Source organism: Oncorhynchus mykiss, chromosome 26, assembly GCF_057628025.1.
Source record: "Oncorhynchus mykiss isolate SJ-2025 chromosome 26, ASM5762802v1, whole genome shotgun sequence".
NCBI classification, from domain to species: Eukaryota; Metazoa; Chordata; class Actinopteri; order Salmoniformes; family Salmonidae; genus Oncorhynchus; species Oncorhynchus mykiss.
In genome coordinates, this window is record NC_143047.1 from 27,544,700 (window position 1) to 27,561,445 (window position 16,746).

The 16,746-nt window shown below is 40.4% G+C and overlaps 1 protein-coding gene across 1 annotated transcript in view; it reads right to left on the reverse strand.

Moving 5' to 3' along the window:
- Positions 1–751: 751 nt before the first annotated feature.
- LOC110506738 (TOX high mobility group box family member 3) overlaps positions 752–16,746 on the reverse strand; it is a 63,734-nt gene continuing 47,739 nt past the window's right edge. The window contains exons 3-7 of the mRNA XM_021586571.3: positions 14,819–15,061; positions 4,813–5,073; positions 4,335–4,565; positions 3,585–3,665; positions 752–3,141 (exon numbers count right to left, since the gene is read on the reverse strand). Coding sequence (XP_021442246.3) covers positions 2,248–3,141; positions 3,585–3,665; positions 4,335–4,565; positions 4,813–5,073; positions 14,819–15,061 — 1,710 coding nt within the window. The 3' untranslated portion in view covers positions 752–2,247. The remainder of the gene's footprint in view (positions 3,142–3,584; positions 3,666–4,334; positions 4,566–4,812; positions 5,074–14,818; positions 15,062–16,746) is intronic.

A 16,746-nucleotide genomic window follows, 5' to 3' on the forward strand; every position in this document is an offset into this window, starting at 1 on the left:
AGCTCAGAGCCCCCTGATGATTGGGGCGGCAGGGTATCCTAGTGGTTAGAGCGTTGGACTAGTAACCGGAAGGTTGCAAGTTCAAATCCCTGAGCTGACAAGGTACAAATCTGTTCTTAAGGCATTCATTGTAAATAAGAATTTGTTCTTCACTGACTTGCCTAGTTAAATAAAAGCCTATAATTTTTTTAATTTGACCATCTTAGAAATTAAGTCGTTAAAATGTGGTGGTACAAAATGGTTAGTTCCTGGTGAAGAAAGAGTCAGAATCCAAAACATTTGTCAGTGAGAATGAGGACTGTTATTGAGACAAGCACCAGTTACATGCTGACTCTTTCCAGTCTGTTTGTTTGACACAGTTGGTACTCCATGTTGAAATCACAGAGAAACATATACAAACTATAATAATGGCAACAGGAGAAGTAGGTTTTATATCCCTGCATCGTTATTATTATTAAACGTCTTATTTACTCCATAATAATTAATTCTCTTGAAATAATTCTATACATAAATATTGTTTTTCTTTTCACATTTTTCAAAACCTAACAATAAGGAGACTTCATACAACATTTTGGCTAATATCATGGCTTATAGTATAATAGAGTATAATATCATGGCTAATTATACTATTATGGCTAATTATACTATTATGGCTAATAGTATAATAGATAGAATGTCTCTGGTTGTGTTTTCATTTAAACTCAAATGTTAAATTAAATGTCCTATTAAGAGCTCAAAAACAAGTAGAATATTCATACTAAAATGCATTTATTCTATGGACAGTTTTAAGAAAGCAGTTGGATTTTTATCTGTAAGCAAAATACAAACAAATTAATTGTTGCTATTATAACTCATAAAAAAGTATAAAAGAGCAGAAATGCACTACGTGATATAGTAATCATACAGATCATTTTACCAATGTTTTAATTACAGCCTCACATATTAAAACTTTACAACAGGTGATATGAAAAATGTACAACGCTTCTCTTTTCATCATGGATATATCACTTCATCTGGCAAGAAAATACCCTCATTGCCTTTTCAATTGGCTCTGACAGTGCAACAAAGTGTCTCTGCTACTTCTTCTTACTTTTGATGAGTTTTGTAGTATCAAGGAGTACGTAGTGTAAAAATACATCAATCAATCATGAAACCATCAACCTTGATCGTGGAATTTTTCATTTACCATAAAATATCCCCTTTATCACACCAAATAAAAACATAATTTAATTCTTAAACATCTGAGGTAAAAACAAATACATAAAAGGAGGATTTTTTGGAGTGCCAGTTTCACACACACTTTTTGAACAAATGGGTATTTTAGTGGAAAGAGGAGGTCCCCAACTCTACAAAACACTTACAGCAGGTTACATTTACAGTTTGATGACATAAATGATCTTATGGCAGTTTATGTCTCTGTCTGTCCATTCCTCCATTCTTCCATCCAGCAACCCCCACAATCCCCCATCCCAAAGACATTTTTCAGTTCCCTTTTTCCTTAAGATATTGTCTCTTGCCTTCATGCCATAGGATGAATGCACTCAGATATCACATTGGCCTGAAATGCGTGATGGTTTAATGGAGAGTTTCCTTTAGACAATTTGTTAAACAGTTACATCTGCAGGAATGTAGGGCAAGAGAAAAATGGGAAAAAGGTAGAAAGTCTCATAATATACTGGCCAGTGTGGAAACAAGTTTAATGTGTGGATTACTGGTCTCCAGGATGGTACCTGTAAGTCATTCAGTTCAGGCGTTCTTCTCTGGGAGAGGTTAGAGCTGCAAAACAAAATGCCTGTTGAAATCCATTCATTGTGTCCAGTAGTTGGGCTGAAATGACAACTTTGACCTCATAAATAAAGCTTTATCATTAAATAAAAACAGGGCATTCCTTCCCCTGTGTGAGTCAGGTACACCAGTCCTTTCACAAATGCGCCCAAAGTCAGTTTTGAATTGACAATTGAGCAGAGAAAGACAAACAAACAAACAATAAACAATCAATGGGCATTTGCCTACCGACTTATCCTCATAGCGCAGCCTATTTTATAGACAAAATCCAGCTAAGGTATCTGCCCCTTTACATGTCTACGTAGGTATTCATATCCGTCTATAACAATGGACAAGTTCTTTGTAAAACATTCTAATTCTTACACACTTCTTAAGTGCAACTTAGAAAAGCAACGTGGAAATTATGCTTTTATTTCTATTCCTCTTCTTTGAGATAAGATAGATATCTTCCATTCATTTGGCTCAGTAGATGGAGACCTGGGACAGAACCTGGGCGTGGGCCTGGATCTGGGATGGGTGTGGCTGCTGGGGGGCGGGTTGGGGACTGCCCATGGAGGCGGAGCCCCCCACAGATTGAGGTGTGCTGGGTGAGTGTTGTGGTGGGGAACACTGGGACTGGTGCTGTTGCTGCTGTTGTTGGAGATGCTGCTGCATCTGCTGCTGGTGGAGCTGCTGCATCTGCATCTGGTGGAGTTGCAGTTGCTGTTGCTGCATATCATGCCTCTGCTGCTGCTGCTGCTGCTGCTGCTGCTGCTGCTGCTGTTGTTGTTGTTGTTGTTGCTGCTGTTGTTGTTGTTGCTGCTGCTGTTGCTGTATGTTGTGTTGCTGTAGCTGCTGCTGGAGGTGGTGCTGGAAATGCTGATGCTGCATCTGCTGCTGGATCTGCTGGTGGTGCATCTGCTGCTGCTGCATCTGGTGGTGCTGCAGGTGTTGCTGCATCTGCTGCTGCTGTGTTTGCTGCTGCTGCAGCTGCTGCATGTGCCCCCCCACGCCACCCTGCATGGGCGGGCTCATCTGGGACACGGCCGTGGGCTGGGCCCCGGCCACCATGGCCCCTCCTCCACCACCTCCACCCATCTGGTTCAGCAGCTGGGATGGCACACCGTTGGTCATGTTCTGGTGCTGCACCGTCACCGAGGTCACGATCTGGTTGCCCCCCAGCCTCATCTGCAGCGGCTTGGGGGCGATGGCCCGTGGCATGCCGTTCTGGAGAGCCTGGGCCATGGAGGACATGGAGGACATGGACGGGTGCTGGGAGAGTGGGGAAGGCAGCATCAGACCTGGGGACAGGCTGGTGGAGGCCAGGGTCTGCTGGACTGAACGGATGGTCTGAGCCTCTGCTGATTCCTGGGCAGCCTGGAAGTGAAACAACAGCATGTTAGATACAGACTAGGAATGGACACTAGACTTACTCACGAAATAAATGTTTATTTCGACAATAGCCTGAGGTAACAACGTAAAGCTATAAATCCTCTTACTTTCTAAGATTGCAATCTTGAAAAGATTCAGGATCTGGATGCAGCTCGTGCAGGAATATTTGAATATCTAAGTTTACTACTTGTCACAATGAAATTCAAATCAAATCAATGTTTCTTTTGTCACATGCGCAGGATACTGCTGTTATAAACGGTACAGTGAAATGCAGCGCTCCTCAATAATGCAGTACAAATATCAATATCAATTATAATCAAGTCAAATCAAAAATATAACAAGTCAGAAATAAAAACTAGGGGTCTTAGGCTTCTTCCCAGCAGTTCACACTTCTGTTGGGTGAAAAGTGAAAGAAAGCAGTGTCTCACCTTTGAAACCAGGCTGGCGCGGTAGGCAGCGAGGGCTTTTAAATATTCCTTTTTAGCAGCCTCTGTTTTGCTTTTATAGCCCTGTTATGACAAGACGGACAGGTGTGAATGACAGGTGACAAACAAAGGATCACTCTGTAAAGAGATACAACATCTAGATGCAGGCATAGGAAGCACAATATAACTGACTAAACAGCCTTCTACTTTTGATGTCTATATTCATCGATTTATTTCTGTAGCTCTCCACATATTGATTGGGAAATGAGCGGGCAGGAGAAATTATACAATCTGACTTCATGCATCCCCTTAGAGCAATTACTGCTAATTACTGATCATCATGCATTTGCTTCTCAATCAGATATAAAAGTCAAGGGCCAGTATTCACAAAGCATCTCAGAGTAGAAGTGCTCATTCAGGATCTGGTAAGTCTCCCCTGTCCTGTTCATATATAATCGTATTCAGTATGATCTAAAAGGCTAAACTGATTCTATATCAACACTCCTAGTCTGAGATGCTAGGGCTGTGTTTACACAGGCATCCCAATTCAGATTAGTTTTTTATTCCACTAATTGGTCTTTTGATCAATCACAGATCTTTTCACGTCAGATCTTTTTCAGAGCTGAAGATCAGAATTGAGCCGAAAAAAAGATCAGAATTGGGCTGCCTGTGTAAACTCAGCCTTTGTGAATGCAGACCCAGTGGTGTAAATGTCATAGTGTAGGATTGCTCTGACAGATAATGATGGATTACCTGCTTCTGTTCCTCTCCCAATCCATCCCACATGGAGGCCACTATCTTGGAAACCTCTCCGAAGGTGGCGTTGGGGTTTTGACCCTTAATGGCGGCCTGTGTGTCTCTGAAGAACAGGGCGTAGGCTGAAACTGGCTTCTGGGGCTCATTGGGGTCCTTCTTCTTCTTCTTCTTGGGGGTCTTGGGCTTCTTCCCAGCATCTGGCGCTGGGCGCTTTTCTCCTGCCATTACCTGTTACAAGAAGAGTGATCTGGTTTAGACAGATGAATGTAATTCAATGGTGACTTGTGGTAGTGCCAGAGGAATGTGCATGTGACACTTTACTAACACAACCACCTTCAACAAATGCATATGAATATCAAGCAGTCACTGTGCTATTCAATCAGGTCTATTTCACACTAAAGTGAGCACAATCTTAGTGCAGCCTTCTTTAAAATGTTTTTATTTAAGGCCCTTTCATAGAGTTTTCCTCACTCACCCTATTGTCCTGGTCTTGGTCGTCCTCGTTGATAGAGCTGGAGGGTGAGGGCGTGGCCGACTTGCTGGCTGGTGGTGAGGGTGAAGTATGGGGGATTTTGGGTCCTGTCATGTTCAAGCCTAGCTGGGCACTGAGCTGGGACTGGTTGATGGTGGTCAGCTGGTTACGGGACATCATACCATGGGGGTTGTTCATGCTGATGATGGATCTCATGACCATGGCGGGGTTAGGGGGGTACTGGCGGAGGTGGCCCTGCATGTTCTGAATCAGAGGAGAAAGAGAGGGAAAAGTCAGTAAATATGACAGCATCTTGTAAGAGACTGTACTGTATCTGTAGCCTGGTCCCAGATATGTTTGTGCTATATAGCTATTTGTTTGGCATGACAACGAAATAGGAGTTGGCTATACAGCACAAACATATATTGGACCAGAGCATAACAGAACAAAAATCTGGTCATCACATTCTTCCAGACTGTCACATGGCCACAATGCATCACATAACATAACACATGGCCCTGGGTCTTTAACTTCTCCCATTATCAACTATGATGAATTATCTTGAAACCTGAGTAGCCAGTTTGATCTGCCATTAATAAATAGCTTCACAGCTCAATTGATACAGTTCACAACACTCTGTGGCACAGCTTTGACTGCTCAGACCCTGGTGTATAATGGACTGAGTTAGTACCCTTGAGATGGTTTGGCTACATAACCTCAAATGCCAGGACAAAAAAATAAAGATTGTGCAAGTCACGATTTGTATGCACAATGACTACCTCGAAAACATTTTGGATTTAATGCCCATACAACAAATAAAAATGTTATACATTTCTGTGAAATCTGACATTTTGAAAGTAATACATTTACCCTAGCTGGCAGATGGGGGCCCAAATGATACCTTCTCCATTATGTTTAAAGATGAAATGCTATCTGCTGGCAGGTTTCATAGATCATACTTTAACTGCCAAAGAGTGAAAATATATTTCTATATAATCAACTCTACAATTCAACTGTCTGAAGGGATACGATTGGCGTGTCATGGGCATTTTTCTTCCTCTTTATACAATGCTGAGTATATGATACCATCAATACCATCTTCATATTTTCTAATATATCTTCCAGATAAAACATTATGGTTTTCAAAATCTCTTTGTGTAAAGGGAGAGGTAGATGTTTGCATTGAGAATTCCACTGAGGATGGAATTACATGGCCTGTCATTCTCTCAGAGGGGAGAATGATCAGGGATGCAGCGGAGCTGACAGGGAATAGTGAAAAATAACCAAACACAACAAAAATGTGATTTGTTTGGGAGGTGTGTGTGTTTGTGTGGTGTGTGTGTGTGTGTGTGTTCGTGTTCGTGTGTTCTCCCTGAGTAACATCCATCTGGTATTCAGCAGCAGCACAAACTCCATCTCTCCCAACATCAACACATCATATACCCACACACCTTGCTTTATTGAGAGAACCTTACGAGCCCTGTCTTCAAAACAATATTCAAACACCTTCACAGAACAGAAACATATTGAATTTACAATCCATTTGTCTCCCATCTTTCTCATGTGCCATGTCTACTACCTCTCATAAATCAGTCTACAAGGCAGATATGTATTCAATATTAACATAGAAATACTCCACCAGAGATGGAATAGAATACCATTTAATGATGCAAACATGCCAACCACTCAATTCTCTCTTTGAATAAATAGTGAAATAAAACATGCCAACCATTCAATTCTCTCTTTGAATAAATAGTGAAATAAAACATGCCAACCATTCAATTCTCTCTTTGAATAAATAGTGAAATAAAACATGCCAACCATTCAATTCTCTCTTTGAATAAATAGTGAAATAAAACATGCCAACCATTCAATTCTCTCTTTGAATAAATAGTGAAATAAAACATGCCAACCATTCAATTCTCTCTTTGAATAAATAGTGAAATAAAACATGCCAACCATTCAATTCTCTCTTTGAATAAATAGTGAAATAAAACATGCCAACCACTCAATTCTCTCTTTGAATAAATAGTGAAATAAAACATGCCAACCATTCAATTCTCTCTTTGAATAAATAGTGAAATAAAACATGCCAACCATTCAATTCTCTCTTTGAATAAATAGTGAAATAAAACATGCCAACCATTCAATTCTCTCTTTGAATAAATAGTGAAATAAAACATGCCAACCATTCAATTCTCTCTTTGAATAAATAGTGAAATAAAACATGCCAACCATTCAATTCTCTCTTTGAATAAATAGTGAAATAAAACATGCCAACCATTCAATTCTCTCTTTGAATAAATAGTGAAATAAAACATGCCAACCATTCAATTCTCTCTTTGAATAAATAGTGAAATAAAACATGCCAACCATTCAATTCTCTCTTTGAATAAATAGTGAAATAAAACATGCCAACCATTCAATTCTCTCTTTGAATAAATAGTGAAATAAAACATGCCAACCATTCAATTCTCTCTTTGAATAAATGGTGAAATAAACTCGAGCAATGGGATAACAATGTAATGTTGATTTACATATCTTCAGTTTTCAAATGTTCCACTTGATGTGTAAGTCTCATTGTCACCTCCAGTAGTGAGCTACAGTAAGTTAGTGCTCTGAGTGACTCTCTGCTCATTGAGAGCATCACAGATGAAACACACTGAGCTCTTTAGCCATGACCATCTGTGTAACAACATTTAAACACAATATCACAATGATGCAATATCACTTAGAGCAATGACACATCATGCCATTTGTGTCAAATGTTGAGTTTTCTTCATAATAGCTATGGCCCTGCCCTATTCAAAGATCGTTTGCCTTTCAAAATGTATCTTGTGTTTGCTGGCTTTAGTGATAGCTGACCTTTTTGTAAATGGGTTTGTGGTGAAATAGCTTACACTAGTGTTACAATAATATCACCAAACCCAGATTGCTATACAGACTATAGTGGTATAATATTATAAACTTGACTGGTGGCTATAAATACATCTACGGCTCTTTTCTTCAGCTCACAACTACTTACCTAAAAGAGTGAGTGATTAATGTAATCTACAGTGCCTTGCGAAAGTATTCGGCCCCCTTGAACTTTGCGACCTTTTGCCACATTTCAGGCTTCAAACATAAAGATATAAAACTGTATTTTTTTGTGAAGAATCAACAACAAGTGGGACACAATCATGAAGTGGAACGACATTTATTGGATATCTCAAACTTTTTTAACAAATCAAAAACTGAAAAATTGGGCGTGCAAAATTATTCAGCCCCCTTAAGTTAATACTTTGTAGCGCCACCTTTTGCTGCGATTACAGCTGTAAGTCGCTTGGGGTATGTCTCTATCAGTTTTGCACATCGAGAGACTGAAATTTTTTCCCATTCCTCCTTGCAAAACAACTCGAGCTCAGTGAGGTTGGATGGAGAGCATTTGTGAACAGCAGTTTTCAGTTCTTTCCACAGATTCTCGATTGGATTCAGGTCTGGACTTTGCCTTGGCCATTCTAACACCTGGATATGTTTATATTTGAACCATTCCATTGTAGATTTTGCTTTATGTTTTGGATCATTGTCTTGTTGGAAGACAAATCTCTGTCCCAGTCTCAGGTCTTTTGCAGACTCCATCAGGTTTTCTTCCAGAATGGTCCTGTATTTGGCTCCATCCATCTTCCCATCAATTTTAACCATCTTCCCTGTCCCTGCTGAAGAAAAGCAAGCCCAAACCATGATGCTGCCACCACCATGTTTGACAGTGGGGATGGTGTGTTCAGCTGTGTTGCTTTTACGCCAAACATAACGTTTTGCATTGTTGCCAAAAAGTTAAATTTTGGTTTCATCTGACCAGAGCACCTTCTTCCACATGTTTGGTGTGTCTCCCAGGTGGCTTGTGGGAAACTTTAAACAACACTTTTTATGGATATCTTTAAGAAATGGCTTTCTTCTTGCCACTCTTCCAAAAAGGCCGGATTTGTGCAATATACGACTGAATGTTGTCCTATGGACAGAGTCTCCCACCTCAGCTGTAGATCTCTGCAGTTCATCCAGAGTGATCATGGACCTCTTGGCTGCATCTCTGATCAGTCTTCTCCTTGCATGAGCTGAAAGTTTAGAGGGACGGCCAGGTCTTGGTAGATTTGCAGTGGTCTGATACTCCTTCCATTTCAATATTATCGCTTGCACAGTGCTCCTTGGGATGTTTAAAGCTTGGGAAATCTTTTTGTGTCCAAATCCGGCTTTAAACTTCTTCACAACAGTATCTCGGACCTGCCTGGTGTGTTCCTTGTTCTTCATGATGCTCTCTGCGCTTTTAACGGACCTCTGAGACTATCACAGTGCAGGTGCATTTATACGGAGACTTGATTACACACAGGTGGATTGTATTTATCATCATTAGTCATTTAGGTCAACATTGGATCATTCAGAGATCCTCACTGAACTTCTGGAGAGAGTTTGCTGCACTGAAAGTAAAGGGGCTGAATAATTTTGCACGCCCAATTTTTAAGTTTTTGATTTGTTAAAAAAGTTTGAAATATCCAATAAATGTCGTTCCACTTCATGATTGTGTCCCACTTGTTGTTGATTCTTCACAAAAAAATACAGTTTTATATCTTTATGTTTGAAGCCTGAAATGTGGCAAAAGGTCGCAAAGTTCAAGGGGGCCGAATACTTTCGCAAGGCACTGTATATGAAAAATATATATATTTGCTATGCAACTACAATGTAAAAAAAAAGTAGCATGTATGTAAAATGTGTGTAACATATATGCTGTATGTAACAAAAAAGCTGTACAAACAAAGTTTGAAGAGGAGTGAGTGATTATAGAGTAGGCGAACATACCCTAGCTTAGGCCTAATCTTAACACATCTATGTTAACCATACTATCAAAACACCCCTGGATAATACTAGTCCCTGAGAAAGGGCTACAGTGGTTGTGAATGTAATGTGTGAATCTGCAACAAGTCTGTTAATTTATGTCCTTCTGTCCTCTCAGTTGCATTTTAATTAGAATATTGGATGCGTCCCAAATGGCACCCTATTCTTTATATAGTGCACTACTTTTAACCAGGGTCCATAGTGCACTATGTTGGGAATAGGGTGCCTTTGGGACGCAGATATTGTCTGCAGTCACAGCAGACATCTAAGAAGATAGCTTGATAGTCATCATAAATCTGTAAATAAGTCCTTATCTTGAATGCACAGTGGCCAGATGTGACAAATGGGGAAGCAGGTAGCCTAGTGGTTAGAGTGTTGGACCTGTAACCGAACGGTTGCTAGATCGAATCCCCGAGCTGACAAGGTAAAAATCTGTCATTCTGCCCCTGAACAAGGCAGTTAACCCACTGTTCCTAGGCTGTCATTGTAAATAAGAATGTGTTCTTAACTGACTTGCCTAACTAAATAAAGGTCAAATAAAAAAAAACATCCCTATCAGGCTCCATCCAGCTTGTGTGTTTGTATACATGTGTATCAAACACAAGTAAACCTAGAGTCTATGCAATCTACTCTCCAATCAATATGGCTTTGTGAAGGAAATCTTGAGATGGAGACTCTCAACATCTATGCCTTTTAAAAGTCCTCAAGCTCAAGGAGCCAGCAACTCATGTGTACCTGTCAAGCTGTCACAAGCATATTGGCTTGTTTGATAGAAGGTTGTTGGCTTTGACTACACATCCTATCCTCTCCTCTGCACCAAAGCATCCCAACAACTATGTATAAGATGCAATAAAAAACCCAACAATAGCCGAGACCCTTCCACAACACACTGGCTAATAAACACAGCAGCTGGACTGAAAATGCAACATTACTCATTCAGAAGTACCAGAGATAAAATCTCAATAGCAGTGATGTCAATGAAAAGAGCCTTGGGTCTGTTCTTGGAGATATTGGAATCAGAATCTGAGGAGGTGGGGAATTTAACAGGCTGAAAAGAATGTTAACAAGTTAAATTTCCATTCAATCATTGACAGAAGCTCTTGGAAATGTTCCATTGCAGAAGAGGGGTAAAATCATCTATATGGTAATTATAAGGATGAGTCCCCCAGTAACTTTCGCCAGCATGAAAGGTCAGTCCTATTAAAGATAGTTTATCAGTCCTCTGCACATAGTCCTTTACTGCATGTGCTTTTAAACGGGTCCATCTTATTTTCTTACTCCTCCCTTTTCGGCTCCCTGGCCGCAGAACCTTGGTGCTTAAGCCAAATGAGAAAAATGGAATTTAGAATGCTGGTAAAGGCTATAATAGCATGAAGATAAATTGTTTTTCGACTCCTCTCCCCCCTGTCTCTGGCTTTAACAAACCTCACAGTATACTGCTGTGCATATACACAGTCACAGTCCATCCACTGACTAACCCCTCTCCATCCAACCCCCCAGCCCAAAAACAAAATATTCCCTTCCACACTCCCATTTTAACTGACCTTGAAGGGCTACACATCCCCTTCCCCTTCTCCCGCTCCCCCATAAATGCCCTGCCCCAAAACTCTTCCTTCCCCCATTTCTCCCGGTGCACTGTGGGTATTTAAAACTTGTTCAACATGATATCATTTCATTTCAAGTGCTGGCTGCCTAAGAAAACTAAATTACAGAATCAATCATACAGAAGGTCAGGTTGAGACTTCATTACAAGTATTGCATGCCTGCATGAATATCTTTAATTTCTGACTGACCCAATATGTCACAACATCTGACTGGCTGAAAGTAAAAAGAGAAAAGAAACAGGACGAAGAAAACAATGACAAAAAAATCCACTCTCTGAAATGGATGTACAACTGATGTCAGTGCTACTCAGCTTGGAAGGAAGATAAGAGAGTGTAAAAAATACAACTGTTTCTGCAACACTGGTCATATTTTCCATTTTATTCAAGACAGTGGTTTGTGACGGGTCAGAATCTAGGGGATTAGATTCATAGACTATCTGTACACTATCAGGGTGTAATTAACGTATTGTACATACAGTCAGCTACAAATTGCATGGCATTACTGGGTGTTGGCTATAGAGAAAAACAACTGTCGATGAATGTACTAGTCTAGCTGGCTAAATGTTTGTGTGTACTAAGTCATTAGGGTGAACGTAGCGCAAATGATGCAGATTAGATTCCTACTGACTAGACTTGGCATATAGTCAGTATGTATTCATGTAAATACAATAAACATGCATCTTTGCATCAATTTTGGGCAACAAACTAAGAAAGATACATTTGACTCCATATTAATTTCTATTCAAACAAGATATTTGGGCTATTTCTAACCCAATTATGAAGATGTGACACGTAGAAGGGACCTTTTTATAGACCGACATATCCACCCATACATTCTTACAAGGGAGGAAACATGGGAAAAGTCTAACTCTGTGCAAGGATACTGTAGAGAAGACAGAGATATTTTCAGAAATAGCACCCAGAGGCCTGTGCAGTGCATCGTAGAGAGCGAAAGAGAGAGAGAGAGAGAGAGAGAAAAAGAAAGTGAGAATGAAGGGAGCTCTAAATAAATAGATACTGGCAGTTCCACCTCCAATAGTATTTGGAACTATTGACAGAGACCAAATCACAAATCAGGAGGACACATGCTGCGAGACACAAATGACAGTCAGAAGCTTGTTTGGAGAGCAGATTAAATAAATAATGACTTGCTTTCTGCCAGCCCACAGACATGTATTTCTCTTTGTAGAACCATAGCATATGTGGCCAATTTGCAAGACATACATGGAGCATTATAGGGGAAAGGAATTAGTGGAACACTTGGCAGAGCAACTACATGGAGGGGGGATTTGAAAATGGTACAGGTACATTGTACACCCATTGTTTTTTTTTTGTCATGGTGGTGTAGCGAGAGGCTATCACAGTTACGAATTACCCAATGCCACAGAGCTAAGAGAACAGAGAAAACTATTTGGGAAATATGAAAACTGTGACTGGTTGGGAAATGTACTTACTATGTTTTATTTGCATGGTTTATTTTATATGTCCTTGCAAACGTTTCAAATAAGAGATACACAACAGTGTAGTGTACACAATGTTGTCCCCCAATGTCATTCCACTGACAAAATGAACCTAAAATGTAATAACACTTTTATAAACACTATATAGTTCATTAAAAAAGTTACTTCCCGCAACCCTTTTCAAATCTCAAACCAAAGACAATGGCATAGATCAATGTAATTTCCCTGCATTGTCTCTGTGTTCAGGACTTTTGGGGATCAATCCCATATCCAGAACATAATGGAGTTCACGGTCGGTAAGCCTTTCTGCCTTTCTGTCTGTGGTACAATGTTTGCTGAGTGATAAAGGAGCAGAGCAGTGTGCAACAGTCTCCCAGTGACAATGCCACGAGGCAAAGGAGCAGAAACCGCACATTCTTTCCCTGTAGTTTTAATAGTCTCTTCTTACAATCAGAGACATGAGCCATGCAAATGGTGTTAAAGAGGAATAATGTTGGAGAATCAAATCTAATCCTCCACCAAGTCGTGAGAACAGTCAGGACTGTAATTGTGTCAAGGTTCCGTTTCTTCTCCAGATGTAAAAAAGCTTAACTGACCATGAAATGAAAATTCTTTAGGCAAAAGCCTTCCGGGGCTCGCTTATGCAGCACAGATATTTTAAAAGCTGCAATTATTTTACATGCCAGCAGCATGGAAGGGAGGAAAAAAGGCAATGAAATGTTATAGCGCCTGCCCATATCAGAATGTAAATACATATTCTGTAATATCATACACTGTATGTGATTCACCATATGTGTCTGGTTTAAAAGTGGGGGGTCTGAAATACATTTTTACATGGATAATATGGCTAAAACTATCATGATATTTTTGTTCAATGTAATGACTGTTTTGCAGTTCACCCCCCCAAAAACACAGCATCAATATCATCTTTCTGCATATAATGCTTTCTGCTTCCATATTTTCTTCCTATAATAATCCCATATTACTGTGATAGTGTCAGCGAGTGACATTTCCATGTTTCCTCCTCAATGCATTTCATCCTCAATGGCATTTAAGAAAGCTTTTTCTATCAAAATGTTTTAAATCTATAACATAGAACTCTATCAACATACAGAAAGTGATTACTGGGTTCCGGAACCATTCCACATTCTCTCATCCACGTCAATGGACAGGAAGGCTAAGCTGGAGATCCATTCATTGACTCCCTTTCTAAGTACTCACACCAAAAGGTTAATTCTAGTAGCATCGTGTTATTTAACCAAATACAAAACCTGGGATTCTGAACTCAAACAAAGCTCTGTCTGTCAGTTGACTGAGTGCATTCAGGCTCTGAACATAACAACATGTAGATAAAGGCATGGAAACACATCATGTGACAGTGGAAGGGACAGGACAGAACGGAATGATGCATCAGCATCTACAGAACAGGGTTTCTGGAACCAACATACATAATACTGTATACGGGGCCATGAAACCGTTGCACTTTTTGGGGACTCACTTTCATCACTCCCTGGAGGGGCAAAAATACATTGTGCCATCATGCCCATGATCCATTCATATATTTTCCTATTACAAAGAGGGTTATTTTTGTAGGCTTTGTTTTTCCTTTATAAACCCAAACAGAATTCAGTATTTACATACTGCGACCATTGTCTAGCTAGCATTGTGATACTATTCCATCCTCCAGCTTTATAAATGGGCCAGATGCTGTGCCAGATGCAGTAACAACTGGAGGTGTGCACTGAGTGCAGTGAAGGTTACTCTATGGCCTAATAAAGGGTAAGGGTATTCTCCAGGTACTCAGATCATACTGTAATGGTCACATGGGCTCTCCTGACCTTTTTTATTTATATGTTTATATGACAGCACCTTGACCCTGTACCCAAGTGTTGGTGCCTGGTACTATATTTTCTCTGTGCATGAACAAATATGTCAAATTGACGCCTTAAACCCACCCTAGCCCTATAATTATTGAAGAGGCGCATGTCCTAATAGCACGCTGTACTTGATGCCTATGCATGTGACCATAGTATCTATTAAATCCCTCTACCCTACGTGTTGGTCCAGTCTAGTACTCACCAATGGCAGGCCGTTGATGCTGGAGAGCCCCTCCTGGTCCATGAGGTTGCGTGAGATGGTGATGGAGGGCAGCTCCAGGCTCTGAGGGGGGAACTGGGGGGTGAAGGGTCCCCTGTGCTGGAGCGGGTGCCCCGGGAAGGGGGAGTCCACATCCGATAGGCCCAGGCCAGACTCTGTCTCTGGAGGAGGGGTGATGGGAGGGATCTCAAACTCCTCGTCTCCCAGGCTGGGGGTGTGGAATGTCTAGAGAACAGATAGGGAGAGGAAAGTACATGGTCATATCATTGGATTCATGTTTGCGAAATCAATACAGATCATGTGTACTGTAAAGGAAACTAGTAGTGAAAGTTGGCTGAGCGAGAAAAAGGAAGGAAAAGTACACTGTCACTTCAATGTATTCATTTATGATCAGTGTATGTGTACTGACGCTACAGGCCTAGATACTTTATAGTGACATTTAGCTAAAACTATCTGCAGATGTAGGATCTTCATTTTAGCCAGTTTGCTAAAGCAGGAAAATAATACTGCAGCAACAGGACATGTGAATTATTATGTGGATTATAATTAATGGAAAAAATAAACAAATATGCACATCCAATTCATCAGGTGCAGGCCAGAAGAACGTATCAAAGAAAGAATACATGTCCACAACTCTGGTATGAGCCCAATGATCATGTTACAAATGTAGGATCTTAATTTGATCACCCTGTTGCAGGAGAACTTTCCTGCAATGCAGGAAATGTTAAATGTGTAGTGTATTTGAGGTTTAAAAAGGATTCCGAAGTTTGTAATTTCCACTTTAAAATTTCAGAGTAGATTTTTCCTTATGAAAAATGTGTCAACCCCTACAAAAATGTCCATTAATTATAATCAAAGGAAAAAAGGAATATCCGCAACTCTGCTATGCTCCCATGGGGTTTCGATCTTCTTATCTCTCATACCTGCATGAAGCCTTCCTTTCAGGGATTTATTGTTTAAAGGAGGAGAAGTTCGGTGGAGTGGTACTAACACTTGTCTGTAACCATGCAGAGATGTAACATTTATTAAAACCCATTAAAGTCCACTCTGAGCAAAGTAAGGAGGAAAGAGGGAAAAAAAAGCAACTACAAAAAAGTGAAGAAATCATGAGAGAGGAGAGGATCCATGATAAAAGCCCCTTAATCTCAGGGATGGAAGATCTTGGGTCTGAAGTGCGGAGAAAATACACGTCACAGAAACATGGGTTTAAAGAAAATGTTCTGAGAAATATTACGCTTGGCCAGAAGGGTTTCTCATTGTTCCCCTTGGTTGAACCCTTAAATCTGCTCATCAAACAGTCTAATCCCTCTGCCTGCAGAATTCAAGCTTTTGGTCACACTTAATTAGCTTATTTGGATTCTTGGAGATGGTACCAACTGCTCTGTTCACCTACTGCTGGTCTTGTCTTCATTGGCACATTCCTTAAGCCACTCAGTAAAAGGCCAACGTATTCACATAGCGACCCACTATGACCACATCTGAGTTACATGCATATAGGACGCGCCACAATTGGATACAGCCACTACTAGCATGGCAGTCAAGATACTCTTTCCTCAATATCAAAGGTCTAAAGTCGAGTTGAAATAAGTATTTCTGTTAGCTTTAGGTCAGTGTGTTGATATCAGTGTTAATACACTTTTTTTTACCAGGACAAGCTTAGAGGGGAGGCAGAACAGAAGTCCATCAGCCTCTCTCTCTCTCTTTCGATCTCTCTCTTACAGGCAATGAAAAAACCTAAGGCAGTGGCAGCAGAGCGAATATGCCAGCTTAGTCCTTGATTAGAGAGTAGTAATGTTTCTGTTGCTTGCTTTGGCACACAGACACTTGAAACAAATTCATTGCCTACTCAGGGCAGCTGTCTTGACAAGCACTGATGAATTCCAGAGGCAGAGACAGCTAATAGAGTTGTA